At 37.5% G+C, this 16,282-nt stretch overlaps 1 protein-coding gene across 2 annotated transcripts; it reads left to right on the top strand.

Moving 5' to 3' along the window:
• The first annotated feature begins 1,508 nt into the window (after positions 1 to 1,508).
• Positions 1,509 to 16,038, top strand: LOC106875113 (uncharacterized). Of its 2 annotated transcripts, none has more exons than XM_014923112.3 (9): positions 1,509 to 1,702; positions 3,338 to 3,628; positions 5,319 to 5,485; positions 7,618 to 7,785; positions 8,896 to 8,989; positions 9,763 to 9,936; positions 11,503 to 11,627; positions 12,619 to 12,772; positions 14,442 to 16,038. In XM_014923112.3, the coding sequence occupies exons 2-9, from the start codon at positions 3,341 to 3,343 to the stop codon at positions 15,474 to 15,476; spliced, it is 2,205 nt and encodes a 734-aa protein (XP_014778598.1). In that variant the 5' UTR covers positions 1,509 to 1,702; positions 3,338 to 3,340; the 3' UTR covers positions 15,477 to 16,038. The 2 variants fall into 2 exon arrangements, with proteins under 2 accessions (XP_014778598.1, XP_014778585.1); XM_014923099.3 differs by having other exon boundaries at positions 3,338 to 3,736.
• The last annotated feature ends 244 nt before the right edge of the window (positions 16,039 to 16,282 follow it).

Below are 16,282 nucleotides of genomic sequence, written 5' to 3'. Positions count from 1 at the left end.
CTAGTGCTGGTGCCGGGTCTGTTAGGAAGGGCATCTAGCTGTAGAGACCATGCTGGAGCAGGCACTGGTGCAATGCAGTCCTCTGAATTGTCAAACCCTGTCAGACTGTCCAACTCATGCCATCATGGAAACCAGATTGATAACAATGATGATGATGATGATGACGATGATGATGATGATGATGATGATGACGATGATGATGATGATGATGATGATGGTGGTGGTGGTGGTGATGATAATGATGCATTTATAAATGGTATTCTCTTGTGGTTTCCTAATTATGAGGGGTCTCTGAAAAGTTCCTGGCTTTAAGGCTTGGTTGGAGGCCCAAACTTCAGAGTTCTTTTACAGAGCTTAGAAAAACTGAAAATCCACTGCAATAATTGAGTGAATCTGAGAAGGGAATATGTTGAATAAACTCATAATTAAAATGATCCTCCTCCATTTTCTTTTACCCAAAGCTAGGAACTTTTCAGCACTTGCTCATAAAAAAATGTAAATAATGTTTTGTTTTTTTTAAATTTCTCTTTCATAATGTTTTCCATTTATTATTAAAAATATGTCAATCATCCATTTGAAACGAAGCTGAATGGTCCTTTATATTTCATTAGCTTCTTTTCAAACAAAACACTATGCATTTACACTTTTTGTGGCCCCTTTTTTGTGTTTCTCCCTCTGTGTGTGTGTGATTAGAGAGAGAATGCATGTATGTGTATATATGTGTTTGTATGTGTGTGTATGTTTGTATATATATATATATATATATATATGTGTATGCATGTATGTGTATGTATGTATGTGTATATGCATACATATCTATTAAAACAAATGTGCCTGCACACATACAGGCATACACAAACACACACATATATATGCAAGTACATCCACACACGCACACTGCATGCAAACATACATGCACACACATACAAACATCCATCCATCCATACATATGTACGTACTTACGTACATGTATACATGTACACATGAATACATACATACATACATACATACATACATACATACATATATACATACATGCATGCATGCATGCACACACACACACACACACACACACACATACAGAGTTTGCTACTAAAATTTTAATGAGTAAACAGCCAAAGTTTTATGCTCAGATCCGATAAGAAAGGACTGATATATTTTCAAAATATATAAATAACAACCATTTCGATTAAAATTTTCAATTTACACTTAAATTATAGGCATTTGTGATTTTTTATTACAGACAGGGCCAACTCGGACAGAAAATACAAAAGGAAGTTCATAAAGTTGCACCGTTTTTCCGTTTTGATGTATTACATTGACAGATTTAAACAGCTTTATGAAATTCCTGTGTAATTCGCGATAAAATCCAGCTTAATCATAAGATCGGCGAATTATGAGGACTTTTCACAGCCGGTCTTCCTTGTCTATAAATAAGAGTCTCCTAATCTGACACGTGATCACTTATAATTGAAATCAATTTCAACCGGAAATAGCCGGTGCCCCGCGCGCGCTTCAAAAGTAAACAAACGACGAGGCCAGATTTTTTTTGACCCCGTTTTTCCTTCAGATTATAAACAGGAAATGTATTTAGAAGCAATGAATTTATGAATTTTATCTTCGAGGATTGATTTTTAACAATTAAAAGTATCCCTATTAATATATTGAAACATTTTCTTGCACATCCAGCAAAGAAAAACAGGTAAATACACAAAGAATTCTTTCTCTTTTGTTACTATTGTTCTGTAATTCACTATACTGAAGCTTTCTCTTTGTTTATTCTTAAATCTCTTTAAAGCTATGTTATTAAGATTGTTTCCTTTATTTCCGATCGCTGTTTTAGAACAAATCTGTTGAGAATAATATCATACTTCCTGATAATTATTCATTCTACAATACATTCGCGCACTTATTTTGTTTAGTATCAGTTATAAAGGTTTACAAGAATACATCTCAGTTGAAGCACCTGTTCGTATATTTACCAGATCTTATCTAAACATTGTATTCGGTTATATCCGGGAATTTATCTATTTTAAAATCGTCTATATTTTGTTCCTGTTTCATCCGCTTGTCAAATAACTCGCCGAATTGTCTCCAGTTTGAAAATGAACGGCTAGAAAGAGAAATGTTCGTGTGTCTGATTGACATGCAGTAGGGAGCATCCTTCGACTACAAGATATCACATTCATACATACGTACACGATTTTAAATATTAATTTCGAGGAGATTTTTCAAATATTCTTTTTGATGATTATTATTATCATGATCCCTTAACGTTTTTGAGTGGAAGGAATTTATCGACCCAAACTCGAGCACGTGAATGCTAAGTTATTGATAATTGATTGATACGAGTGTTGTCTACCTTTCGCCATTTATTGTTTGGTTTTGACTTATATTGGTTTTTTTTTATGAGGTTCATCATTTTGTTCAATAGGTTTCGAAAATTAATTTCTTCGACAAAATTTGTATATTTTGCTATTTACATGGTATTTTTCATTTGTCTAGCTGAGAACAGATACCATTCTCTCTCTCTCTCTTTCTCTCTCTCTCTCTCTCTCTCTCTCTCTCTCTCTATCTATCTATCTACCTAACATATTTAATGTAGTGAGCATAAAAAAATACTATGCTGTGAACGAAAATTTGTTTCAGCAAGTACGTGAAACAATTCTGGGCTTGTTTCGGTATTATTAAACCTCCTCAGCCAGGTGTAGACTTCGTTGGACATGTTGAAGTTGCAGTAAAGAATCGTTAAGATTTTACCCTCGTTAACGTAGAAAAATAGAAATACTCAACGAATATATCACTCTTAGATTAAAATTAGTCAAAGATTTTTATTGTTGTTTTACTGCATTTTTCGATTTAGCTTCAAAATCACACACACAGAACAAATTACGTTTTTCTTGATATTTCTGTAGACAGAAAAAGGAAGTTTGGCTTGATCAATTTCAGTTTGGGTTAGGGTTCCTTTCAGAGGTCTTTGTCCACACAGCCACTTGTGTGTCTATCTTAGATTACTTAGTTTTGGAAAAAATATTTATTTTACTAATTCTTTTCAAATTCTTGCTTATTTTCAAAATTTATTGAAGCATAGGCGATGTATTTTATTTGGAATATGGCCATGAAAGGGTTAAGTATGGTTTTATTTATTTTTATAGATTGTTACATAAATTATTTCATCATTGTCATTTTATTTAACGCTTATATCATTGTTTCTTGTATTTGTTCTGTTTTTATTATTATTATTATTATTATTATTATTATTATTATTATTATTATCATTATCATTATTATTATCATCATCATCATCATCATCATTATTATCTTTTTTTTTTTACAGAAAATGAAGTTTCACATTACTTTTGGTTACAAGAAGAAGGTGCTCGATGTGTTGTATCCTTACATTATCCGAAGCATGATAACTCGTGCTTTCAATTTGCCGTCAGGAAATTTTAGTATCCAGAAGTGGAACGATGACTGGCACGACTGGGTCGATGTTGAACCATCAGACTTACAAGATGGAGACCGACTGAATGTAATTATGAATCTCTCAGAATTATCCATGGGTATCAGTCCAGGTGCTGGTAACATTATGAGTCAAAGCCCAGTAACACAAGCTACCAGTCCTATGGTTAGTAACACTTCTTCATTGCTCACCTCCTCAATGGTCAGTTGTAGCAATTTAATGGTCAATAGTCCAGTGGTTACAAATAGTTCATTGATGATTAATAGTCCGATGGTAAGAGGTATTTATATTTTTTCATTAATGTCTTACTGTCATTGTGTTGTCTTGTTTCTAGATGTACAATTTGATAATGTGGTTGCTGTTGTTATTGTCGTTGTTGGGTATCACTGCTAGAATAAATCAAACAGTATAGGTAGGGATCAGTGGTTCTTAACCATTCTTTACTTATAGACCCTCTGATCCCTATTTTACTCTACGGGACCCTCATAGCCATTTAATGTTTTTAAAAAATCCTATTATATTTTTATCATTTAATATTATTAGAAATTGTGGTCTGGCACCTGTGCCAGCGGCACATAAAAAGCGCCATTCAAGCATGGTCGATGCCAGTGCCACATGACTGGCACCTGATTCTCGTTCCTAAGGTATTTTTCGCTGTGGGCATATGGCGTAGTGGTTAAGAGTGCAGGCTACAACCCCAAGATTCCGAGTTCGATTCCAAGCAGTGACCTGAATAATAATAATAATAATAATAATAATAATAATAACATCAAAAAATACCTTAGGAATGAGAACCCAGGTTCAAAATTTCCACAAGACACCCGATGAAGGCTGGAGGGTATAGCAGCCAAAACGTATTAACAACAAACAAGTTGAGGACAAATATCTGTCAAATGTAAATAATGTAAATAACTTTGTTGTTATTAATTTGGTGTTTAAATATTAAATTAATATTAAATTTTTATGGTAGGTTTTAATGCAGATCAGTTTTAAAACAGGAATTTTTTTTATCATAGAACTAGAAACAGTCTCAGGTGGACTGATGTTAAAATCGTTAATTGAACATTTAATTTTCTTTCAAACTTTCTGATAACTTTGTGGCTGTAAACTAAAAGAATCCCTCAATTCTTGGAAACTGGCAAATATTTAGTGAGCACCAATAGTTGTGATAAAAATCTCTTTATGCTATTAGGAAATTAAAAACGAATTCCTTAAATTTGAAAATTTTGCAGCATCTTTCATTAAGTATGTTTCTGCATGTGTTTGTGTACATGCCTATGTTTATCTATGTGCCAAGGTATTAGGATCTGCTGCTTAGCTTAGTTTATGTAATCTAAGTCAGTACTCTTTTACTTGTTTCAGTCATTTGACTGTGGCCATGCTGGAGCACCGCCTTTAGTCGAGCAAATCGACCCTAGGACTTATTCTTTTGAAAGCCTAGTACTTATTCTATCGGTCTCTTTTGCCGAACCGCTAAGTTACGGGGACGTAAACACACCAGCATCGGTTGTCAAGCGATGTTGGGGAGACAAACACAGACACACAAACACGCACACATACATATATATATATATACATATATACGATGGGCTTCTTTCATTTTTCATCTACCAAATCCACTCATAAGGCTTTGGTCGGCCCGAGGCTATAGTAGAAGACACTTGCCCAAGGTGCCACGCAGTGGGACTGAACCCGGAACCATGTGGCTGGTAAGCAAGCTACTTACCACACAGCCACTCCTAACATTTACCTAATGTCTCATTTATGTTTGCATGTTCTCTTAATGGCTGTAGCTGATTTATTTCAAAGTGGGTTTTTCACGATCATTATTATTTTTATGTCACAATTTATTCAGGTTACCAATAGTTCATTGATGAGTGGGTTTGAAGAACCGGTGGCAGCGTCATCTAATTCATTGCAAGATGTTGTTGATACATTGATGCCTGATGCTGACAAACATGAGGCTTCATCATCCACAGTTTCAAATTCTGCAAAATCTTCAGATGTGCGAAACAAATTAGCGTAAGTAATCATTTTGTGCATATGGTTGTGTTGTCCACTTCACAAGCACATAATTTTGGTCCCACATGTTTTTGTCTCTGTGGGTCTTTGCATTGATACAGCTTGGTCTTGTTATTCGAGTGATTTTTGTCTTTTGACATACATTGGCACTTGCCACCATCTATACCTCTCTCTTTAATCACACTTCCTTCACAATATCATGCCACTTATATTATGGCGTTTGAACCTCAAGGCTATGCCCTGGCACTTGCCACCATCTATACCTCTCTCTTTAATCACACTTCCTTCACAATATCATGCCACTTACATTATGGCGTTTGAACCTCAAGGCTATGCCCTGGCACTTGCCACCATCTATACCTCTCTCTTTAATCACACTTCCTTCACAATATCATGCCACTTACATTATGGCGTTTGAACCTCAAGGCTATGCCCTGGCACTTGCCACCATCTATATCTCTCTCTCTTCCTTTACTCAATCATCCCATTCATATTCTGATCCCCGTTCTTTATGAATATGACCAGCACTTTGCCACCATCTCTATCCTACTGTCTCCCACTCTCTCTCATTCTCCTTCTCCTGCATTTCCCTCAGGTTGGGTAACTATATTTTTCCTTTGCAGTAGCTAACCTGCTTCTGTCTTTGTTCCTGATCTCTCTCTCTCTCTCTCTCTCTGTGTGTGACCAGGTAACCTTGTATTTCCACTACAAGACACCTGTTTCTGTCTCTCTCTCTCACTATAACCTTTCATCATCCGACACAAAGCCACCTCCTCCAATGTCCCCTCCCCTCTTTAAAGTTTTGTTTTTTGTCTTGCAAGTACTCGGTGACCCTGTCAGTGCAGGTGCCGCGTAAAAGCACCCAGTGCACAGTGTAAAGTGCTTGGTGTTCGGAAGGGCATCCAGCTGTAAAAACCTTACCAAAACTGACCTCACCTGTGCTTTGTGTCACATAAAAAGTACTAAGTCCACTCTGCTGAGTGGTTGATGTTAGGAACGGCATCCAGCTGTAAAAATCCTGCCAAAACAGTCACAGAAGTCTGATGCAGGCTTCTACCTGACTGGTTCTTGTGAAACCATCTCATCCATGCTAGCATGGAAGGCAGATGTTAAATGATGATGATGATGATGATATATACAAATAAACAAACAGACAAGAAAACAAACAAATCCCTGCTGATTCACTGAGACATGATAAATTACAGAACTCAGTATGTAGGTGTAGAATATTCTTATATTCTTTAACCCATTAGGGCCCATGGTCCTTTTTTAGGACCAGAAGGACAATCTATCATTTTTCTGCAACACCTGTATTTTTCTGAGATATCTCTAGTTATTCATCAAGACTGGATTGTCTTTCAAATATTGTAATAAAATTTTTTTTTCATATATTTAGTATCAGATAAAGTTGTATAAAAAAAAAGATTTTTGGTAATAAATCAAATAAAAAAAACTTGGGCGCTAATGGGTTAATAGCTAGAAGGCTCATAATTTCAATTTTCCAATTCAGCTGATAGTGTGAGCCCATTTTCCCTTGAAATAGCTATTGTTTGAATATATTTTGAAGCATTATATGAAAGCGATGAAGAAAACACTTAGTTTTATTTATGTTCTTTATAAAAGTAAGAAACACTTGTGAGCAAATACATGCAAAAACAACTGTTTCAAACTCATGTTTTCCTTTCATTTTTGACTCCCATGGGACTACTCATATACATGTGTTTGGGAGATGTCATCATCATCATTTAACATCCATTTTTCATGCTGGCATGGGTTAGACGGTTTGATAGGAGTTGGCAAACTGAAGGGCTGCACTAGACCTCAGTCGTCTATTTTGGCATGGTTTCTGCAGCTGGATGCCCTTTCAAATGCCAACCACTTTACAGTGTGTACTGGATGCTTTTACATGGCACCAACACAGGTACTTCCTACATGGTGCAAACACAGGTGGTTTTTATGTGGCACTGGCATGGGTTAATTCCACTCACAAAGAATTAAAAAACTCCAAAGTATCATGTAATGGGATTGACCTTAAAACCATGTGCATGCAAAGCTACCTTCTCAAGTATACACCATTACCTGTACCTATTTATTAATTAGTTCTTTTTTTCTTTTTCATGTTTACTTTGTAGCCACTCTGAACATATGGAGTTTAAGCCTTGGCCTGTACCATTCCGAATTCCTACACACTTATTCCGTCCTGAGTTAAAAGCTACACTTGCTTCGAAACAGGTGTTAAGTCGCAAGATGAAGTCTGCACTGATACAAGCTATTTATGATGAAATGATTAATTATACAGTGTGAGTTATTAATCTGATTTACGTTTGTATATATCTTTTTAAAATGATTAAATATGTAACCAGCTATTCAAATGCTAAATGACTGCTCGTCGTGCATTTGGTAAAATTTTATGTTGATCAGTTGTATCTCCAGTTGAGTCAAAAAGCATTTGTGGTAAGTTTCCATGGGGACAGATTTAGTCCAATGATCAAAGGTATTCAATCCATGGTCTTCCTAACTTGTATGTTTCATAAATATTCTTTTCTACTCTAGGCACAATGCCAGAAATTTTGGGGGAGGGGGCCAGTCAATTAGATCGACCTCAGTACGCAATTGGTACTTAACTTATCGACCCCGAAAGGATGAAAAGCAAAGTCAACCTCGGCAGAATTTGAACTCAGAACGTAAAGACAGACGAGATACCGCTAAGCATTTCGCCCGGCGTGCTAACGTTTCTGCCAGCTTGACACCTTCAAATATTTCATAAATATTGTATAACCTTAACTTACATCATCAAATGTTAAGAGAGATTTGACTGCTTTTTCTAGCAACATGAGTAATCATGCAGACCAGTCATGGGGGATCTGTGCTCTGTGGGACTTTCTCAATGTCCTGCCTAACAAAACATTTTCTCATGTGGCCCCTACTCCTTGGAAAGGTTTCCCAGGTGTGGCTGTGTGGTAAGAAGTTTGCTTTGCAACTATATCCTTCTAGGTTCAGTCCTACTGTGTGACACCTTGGGAAAGTGTTTTCTACTATAGCCACAGGCTGGCCAAAGCAATGTGAGTGGATATTGTAGATGGAAACTGAAAGAAGCCTGTCGTATATGTGTAGTGTATCTTTGTGTCTGTGTTTGTCCTCCACCACTGCTTGACAACCAGTGTTGTTTGTTTACCTCTCCATAACTTAGTAGTTCAGCAAAAGAGATTGATAAAATAAGTACCAGGTTTATGAAAAAAGTATTAGGGTCAATTCATTCAACTAAAAATTCTTCAAGGCAGTGCCCCAGCATGGCCACATTCTAAATACTAAAACAAACAAAAGATAACAGATTCTTGTTGTAGACATTTTGTTGTTGTTGTTGCTGTTGTATATTTATCAACGTAGACAATGTTTGTGTCCGATTACAGTTACCCTACGTCATCTCAATACAAAGAAGTTGCCATGGCAATTATTACAGAATATTCACATTTACGGGATACAGTCCCTGGTGGTAAAGGTTATGTAAGTTACTGTCTTATTTCTCTTTGATTAAATTTCTTCACATTTTCACATTTCTAAACATCATCATCATCATCATTGCTCTAGCGTCCAATTTTCCATGCTTGCATGGGTTAGACAAAATTCTTTGAGGCAGATTTTCTATGGCTGGATGTCCTTCCTGTCACCAACCCTCACTTCTTTTTAAGCAAAGTGATATTTCTCCATGGCCAAACATGGAAGATTAGAAATGAGTGGCACTGTTTATGTGATGGTGACGCTTATTTCCAACTCTCATACAATGTTAAGATGAGACACAAACATTTTGCTTTGGTTTAATGGTAGAACATCTGTCATATCTACAGGAGATGTAGGTTCAGGTCACTACGGCAGACTTCAACTTTTTCTATCCGAAAGGGTTTTTTTAACTCCATATTTACATGCTATTATTTATATCTTTGTGGAGGCGTGTGGCTTAGTGGTTAGGGTGTCAGCACCATGATCGTAAGATTGTGGTTTCGATTCCTGGACCAGGCGATGCATTGTGTTCTTGAGCAAAACACTTCCTTTCACATTGCTCCAGTGCACTCAGGTGGCAAAAATGAGTAACGCTGCGATGGACTGGTGTCCCATCCAGCTGGGGAACACATACGCCATTGAAACCGGGAAACCAGGCCCATGAGCCTGGCTAGGCTTTAAAAGGGCGCATTTATTATTTATTTATATATTTATAGCTTTATATGCACTTTGAACCAATTCCCAAAAAATGAATTATTCCATTAAATATATTAATTTAGGAATCTTGGTCTGCAACACTTTCTGATAAATTCCGTAATGAGAGAAGAATTATGACAAACATTGAAGTTGTTGAAAAACGTAAGCGTCGACGGGTTGTGAGCGAACCTGAATCGTCTTCAAGTGAAGTGTGTGAAAAACCTGTTGCCGCTCAGTCTTCTCATCGCCAAGCACAGGTAAATATAATCAAATATTCCAAAACAAAAGAAAACAAAGTTTTATTGCATTTTTCAGATTACGTCTCCTTACAACTTATTTCATTCTCAACATAACTTGGACTTGTTCCATTACATCATCATCATCATCATTTAGCGTCTGTTTTCCGTGCTGGCATGGGTTGGATGGCTTGATAAGAACTGGCAGGGTCAAGGACCACATCAGGATGCATCGTCTGTTTTAGCATATTTTCTACAGCTGGATGCCCTTCCTAATGCCAACCACCTTACAGAGCATACTGAGTGCATTTCACATGGCACCAACACCCACACCATTTACTTATAAAAATGTCAATTGGAATAATAAATTGTCTTGTGGCGTGCAAGAGAGACGATTGCGCTGGTATGGACATGTGGTGAGAATGGAGGAGGATAGCTGCGTGAAAAAGTGCCACACCCTAACAGTTGAGGGAACCCGTGGAAGAGGTAGGCCCAGGAAGACCTGGGCTGAGGTGGTGAGGCAAGACCTTCGTACATTGGGCCTCACCGAGGCGATGACTACGGACCGAGACCTTTGGAAATGGGCTGTGCGTGAGAAGACCCGGCAAGCCAAGTAAGATCGTTGCCAGTGCCCCTGGACTGGTTCTTGTGCGGGTGGCACATGAGATGCACCATTTTGAGCGTGGCCGTTGCCAGTACCGCCTGACTGGCTCCTGTAGGATTTTCGAGCGAGATCGTTGCCAGTGCCCCTGGACTGGCTTGTGCGGGTGGCACATAAAAGACACCATTTCGAGCGTGGCCGTTTTCGTGCGGGTGACACGTAAAAGCACCCACTACACTCTCTGAGTGGTTGGCGTTAGGAAGGGCATCCAGCTGTAGAAACTCTGCCAAATCAGACTGGAGCCTGGTGTTGCCATCCGGTTTCACCAGTCCTCAGTCAAATCGTCCAACCCATGCTAGCATGGAAAGCGGACGTTAAACGATGATGATGATATGCACTGTAAACAGCAAAATTCAAAACAATGACTCAAGTATTTATTCTTAATACGTTCAGACTAGTTAGTGCCCCAGCATGGCCAGAGTCCAATGACTGAAACATCATCATCATCATCGTTTAACGTCTGCTTTCCATGCTAGCATAGGTTGGACGATTTGACTGAGAACTGGTGGACCAGGAGGCGACACCAGGCTCCAATGTGATCTGGCAAGGTTTCTACATCTGGATGCCCTTCCTAACGCCAACCACTCCAAGAGTGTAGTCGGTGCTTTTATGTGCTTTTAAGCTATGTTGCTGATGTTATTTTTCTGTTAATATTATTTTTCGTGTCCGTGCCTGGGATTGAACTTAGAATCCAAAGGTTAGTAGCCTGCGTTCTTATCCACCAAAACACTAGCTGAAACGAGGACACCTATCCATCCATTGTAAATAATGAACTACAGTTTAGTTTTAATGAGTACAGTATTCAGCACCCAGCCATTGATCTATCAATTTGATTATTTCTCAATCACAACATTGGTGAGTAGACTCTCTTTCAAAAATTGATCTGTTGTAATTATCATCATGTCATTCTATTTTACTTTTAATAGGATGGTTTAGAGTCTTGGAGTACAGGACAAGGTATTTCTAGTCTTATTGAATCTTTGGAAGGATGTACTTCTACTGCCACTACCACAACTGCCCTGCGTATTCCACTATGCGAAGAATCTCCGAGGTAATTTCCAAGCTTATTAAGAAAATCCTGGTCTATAACGTCAGTTGAAATTTATTTCATTTAAGATATTCTATTGTTTAAGAACTTTTGGTTTTTATTTAATTGTTGAAGCTGTCAAAAGAATCCCAGACTTTAAGAACTGTTCTAAAATTATTAGTATACTTACTTTATTAGTATATTAAATTATTAGTATACTTACTTAGGCCCTTCGCCCTCTGTGGAACATTGATCATGGAAAACTGTTCTCCACTGTTTTCAACTCTGAGCTGACAAAATGCTTTATGTTAGTTTAGTTATGTTCTGAAATCAGTCACTTTTTCGCTTTCTTTCTGAGTTTGGAGAAAACTATACACAAAGTTTAAACCCAGAATGAATTGAACTTAGAGCAATGAAATATCACATCTGGCACAATAAAACATCTAGACTATCTTGCTATTGTCAGCATAAAATCCATTACTTTAGTGTTTAATAATAATAATAAATGCCTTGATGCAGTACCAGGCAGTGGCTCTCATGGCTTTTGATCTTAACTGATTGGAAGTGTTATCAAGTACATTGTTTTGTCTTGGTATAAAAGATGGGCTACAGCAAATATTCTGCTCAATACCACAGATTTGCTTGTCAGTTGCTTGACCTTAACCAGTTGAGCATGTCCCTTGGTGGCTGACAATCTCCGAGGTAATTTCCAAGCTTATTAACAAAATCCTGGTTTATGAAGTCAGTTGAAATTTATTTCATTTAAGATATTCTATTGTTTAATAATAATAAATGCCCTTAAGCATTTAAACGGGCCATAACCAACCCAAATATTCTTTCTGCCTATTTTATGTTCAAACTGGCTAGATCCAACCTCTCACACCTACCTTCCCATGTCACTCTGAAAATAATGCATGATTAATTCAAAACAATATGGATAAGGAAGCATTACATTTTGCAGAGTAATCTGAATGCTAAAGGATTGATTTGTACATAAAACATTGTTCTATTTCAGCTTTACATCTTCATATGTAAAATCACCAACACCATTCAAAAAAGCCTATGTCGAACCAGAACATTCTGATGGGATTTTAAAATCCTTGTCTTGGTTGTGGAGAACTAACAAACTTTGTGATGCCGTTATTTGCAGCGGAGAGACAAAGATTATGGTAAATATGATTTTTTACTCTTTTACTTGTTTCAGTCATTTGACTGTGGCCATGCTGGAGCACCGCCTTTAGTCGAACAAATCGACCCCAGGACTTATTCTTTGTAAGCTTAGTACTTATTCTATCGGTCTCTTTTGCTGAACCGCTAAGTTACGGGGACGTAAACACACCAGCATCGGTTGTCAAGCGATTTTGGGGGAATAAACACAGACACACAAACACACACACATATATATATACATATACATATATATACGACGGGCCCAAGGCTATAGTAGAAGACACTTGCCCAAGGTACCATGTGGTGGGACTGAACCCGGAACCATGTGGTTAGTAAGCAAGCTACTAACCACACGGGGAATAAGAAACTATCATTGTTATATTTGAGATTTTGAATTAAGCACCATTCGAGCATGGCTGATGCCAATACCAGTGGCATGTAAAAAGCGCCATTCAAGTGTGGTTGATGCCAGTGCTGTCTGTGCGACCCCCGTGCTGGTGGCACGTAAAAAGCACCATTCGAGCATGGTCAATGCCAGTGCCGCCTGACTGGCTCCCATGCGGGTAGCACATCAAAAGCACCATTTGAGCATAGTCGATGCCAGTGCCCCTTGACTAGCACCCATTTCGGTGGCACATAAAAAGCACCCATTACTCTCTCAGAGTGGTTGGCATTAGGAAGGGCATCCAGCTGTAGAAACCTTGCCAAATCAAATTGGAGTCTGGTGCAGCCTCCTGGCTTGCCAGTCCTCAGTCAAACCATCCAACCCATGCCAGCATGAAAAGCGAACATTAAATAATGAGGATGATGAAGATGTTGATGTTTATAAATATGTTTGTTTTGTGCTTGGAATTGATTGCAAGGCTCTGAACATTTAAGATATTTATACATACATATTTTCTAAATTTGAACTGATGTGCTGTAAGAAAGAGAATTTTAGAAATCAATATTATATGCATTTATAAGGTGGTGAGCTTGTAGAATCGTTACCGCCCCAGGGAAAATGCTTAGCAGCATTTCATCCATTTCTGTGTCCTGAGTTCAAATACTGCTGAGGTCGACTTTGCCTTTCGTCCTTTCAGGGTTGGTAAAATAAGTACCAGTTGAACACTGGGGTTGATCTTGTTGACTTATCCCCTCCTCCAAAATTGCTGGCCTTGTGCCAAAATTTAAAATTATTATTACATGTGCTTATCTTGTATAAACTTCATTTTGTTGCATATACAATAGTTAATTGTATTTACTCTAAATAGTTTGTAATGTCCTGGCTGTGTGGTTAAGAAATTCACTGCAAACACAAGGTTCCAGGTTCAATCTCTGTGCGCGGCACCTTGAGCGAGTTTTTCTACTATAACCTCAAGCCAACCAAAGCCTAGTGAATGGATTTGGTAGATTGACAACGAAGGAAGCCCATCATATATGTGCATGTGTGTGTGTGATCTTGGCATTACATGCTGGTTGTAAATAAGCATCACTGTCATACAAGGGGTGTCATTTGTTTGCGATCTCTCATGCAAACCTGTCCAGCCATCATGCTGTTCATGTCCAAAGGACATGGGGAAATATTATATTATATTATATTAACTTGACAAAATTCTTAATAAAGTAAACAAAATGGCTGACTGTTTGCTTTTAAATAATATGAATATTTTCTTTTATCTTTTATAGCTTCATCGACTGATTTTATTTGCTGTGAGTCCTCATCTGCTTGAGAAAAACATAAGAGACGGTGCAGAGCTTGAAGTGAATCTTCCGTCTGGTATCAACGATGAAGCTCTTGCCACCTTTGTAGCTTTTCTTTACGATGGAGTGTTGAACTTGACTGAGTACAATTACAAAGACATTGAACGTGTTGCTAATTTGCTGAAAGTAGAGAAGGTCCAGCGATATTGTCGAGAATTTTCTTCCAGTTTAGCTGAATATAAGCTTCATCTGCAGCTTCCGTTAACCATGCCTTCTTTGATTGAAAATTACAGCCAGGAATATGCTGGCAAACGGAAAAGAGGGCGCCCTAGCAAACAGACTGTAATTCTTAATTTAGGGGACGACCATAGTCTGGCTGATAGAATAGATCCTAATCATTATCAACATTCTACAGATCTTCCGAGTTACCATAACATTGCTCTTGCAAGTCCTGCTGCTTCAGCAATCTCTAGAATCCACACTGGGAGTGACATGCCTGTTGTGTTTCCTGATAGTCAAGAATATTGTCTTCCGTCCACGAGTCAGAATGCTCAGATTTTTACGACTCCCCAAGGACAAGTCAAAACAGAACCGTACCAGCATTCTTCAGAGTTTAATTCTTCTGTTCAGCTTAGTCAGAAAAAGCAAAGTACTGACCAGATTAGTTCTTATTTGTCACAAGATGGTAAAAGTTATGAGAACAACCTTCAAGATCAAAGCACTGAACACATGAACAACAGTAACTGCAGCACAACCACAGTCCCTAGCAACAACAGTAGCAACAGCGATGGAGACAGTGGAGAAGATAAACAGATGAACAATTCCATTCATGACAACCAATCTTCACAGAAAGACAATGAAAGAAAATCTCCAAATAAATCGTTAAGTCCCGAATTATCAAAAGCAGACTTAAGTTCAACTGAAGTCTTACAGCAAACATCCTCACCATCTCCTTTTCCTGTTACTTTGGTGCCAACATCGGGTGACGCATTCTCCCTCTATTCTCTTGCATCAAACTGAAATCATTATACAAAATTGACAAAAAGAAAACATAAATGAAATTTTTTTCTCATGAGACCAATATCAACTGAAACTTCTTTCACATTCAGAGACCAATTTTGGACATATCATCTTTTTTGCTTCCTATTCATTTATATATGTGTGTACATTTGTGGTTGTTGACATAAATGCATAACTATCTATCGACATATCTATAATATATAAATATATATATGTATGCACATATATATATTGCTTTATTCATCCATTCACTCATTCATACATTCATTCGAATCTAAAGTTTTACACCATCACTATTCCAACTTTCTGGTATCACATCCCATTATAAAGACAACTGTGGGTGCCAGTATCTTAAAACACGTTTGAATATGGTACAAGAAACCCTCAGAAACATCAAACAGAAGACTATATTATATGGTGTGATATATATATAGGTTTATAAATATATGTAAATGTTTATATATACACACACACACACACACACACACACACACACACACACACATTCAGACACATAGATATAGATATTAAGGTTTAATAAATGTGCTTGTAAATATGTAAATTATTAGTTTCTTTGTGTATGACTGTATCTCTATTTATGTGTGTGTGTGTGTAAAAGCATTTCTGAGATGAAAGCAAAAACCTGAAATTGAAAAGAAAATTTAACAAAGATGGGAGTTTGAAAAGAGAAAAGACCTTAATACCATCAGCGAAATAGCTGTACTCAGTATGCAGAAAAAAAGCAAGTAGAAATTCCATTCGGTGTATCCAGCGTAAATAGTGGAAACAGAAGGGGTGCGAAGGGA

This window comes from Octopus bimaculoides, chromosome 11 (assembly GCF_046866305.1).
Source record: "Octopus bimaculoides isolate indiv1 chromosome 11, ASM4686630v1, whole genome shotgun sequence".
Classification (NCBI taxonomy): Eukaryota; Metazoa; Mollusca; class Cephalopoda; order Octopoda; family Octopodidae; genus Octopus; species Octopus bimaculoides.
The sequence above is the reverse complement of the archived record's forward strand: the minus strand, read 5'-3'. Positions and strand labels throughout refer to the sequence as shown.

Coding starts and splice junctions, on each gene's coding strand:
- LOC106875113 (XM_014923099.3), top strand. CDS start 3,341: ATGAAGTTTCACATTACTTTTGGTTACAAGAAGAAGGTGCTCGATGTG. Junction 9,937..11,502: donor CTTCTCATCGCCAAGCACAG/GTAAATATAATC, acceptor TACTTTTAATAG/GATGGTTTAGAGTCTTGGAG. Junction 12,773..14,441: donor GCGGAGAGACAAAGATTATG/GTAAATATGATT, acceptor TATCTTTTATAG/CTTCATCGACTGATTTTATT.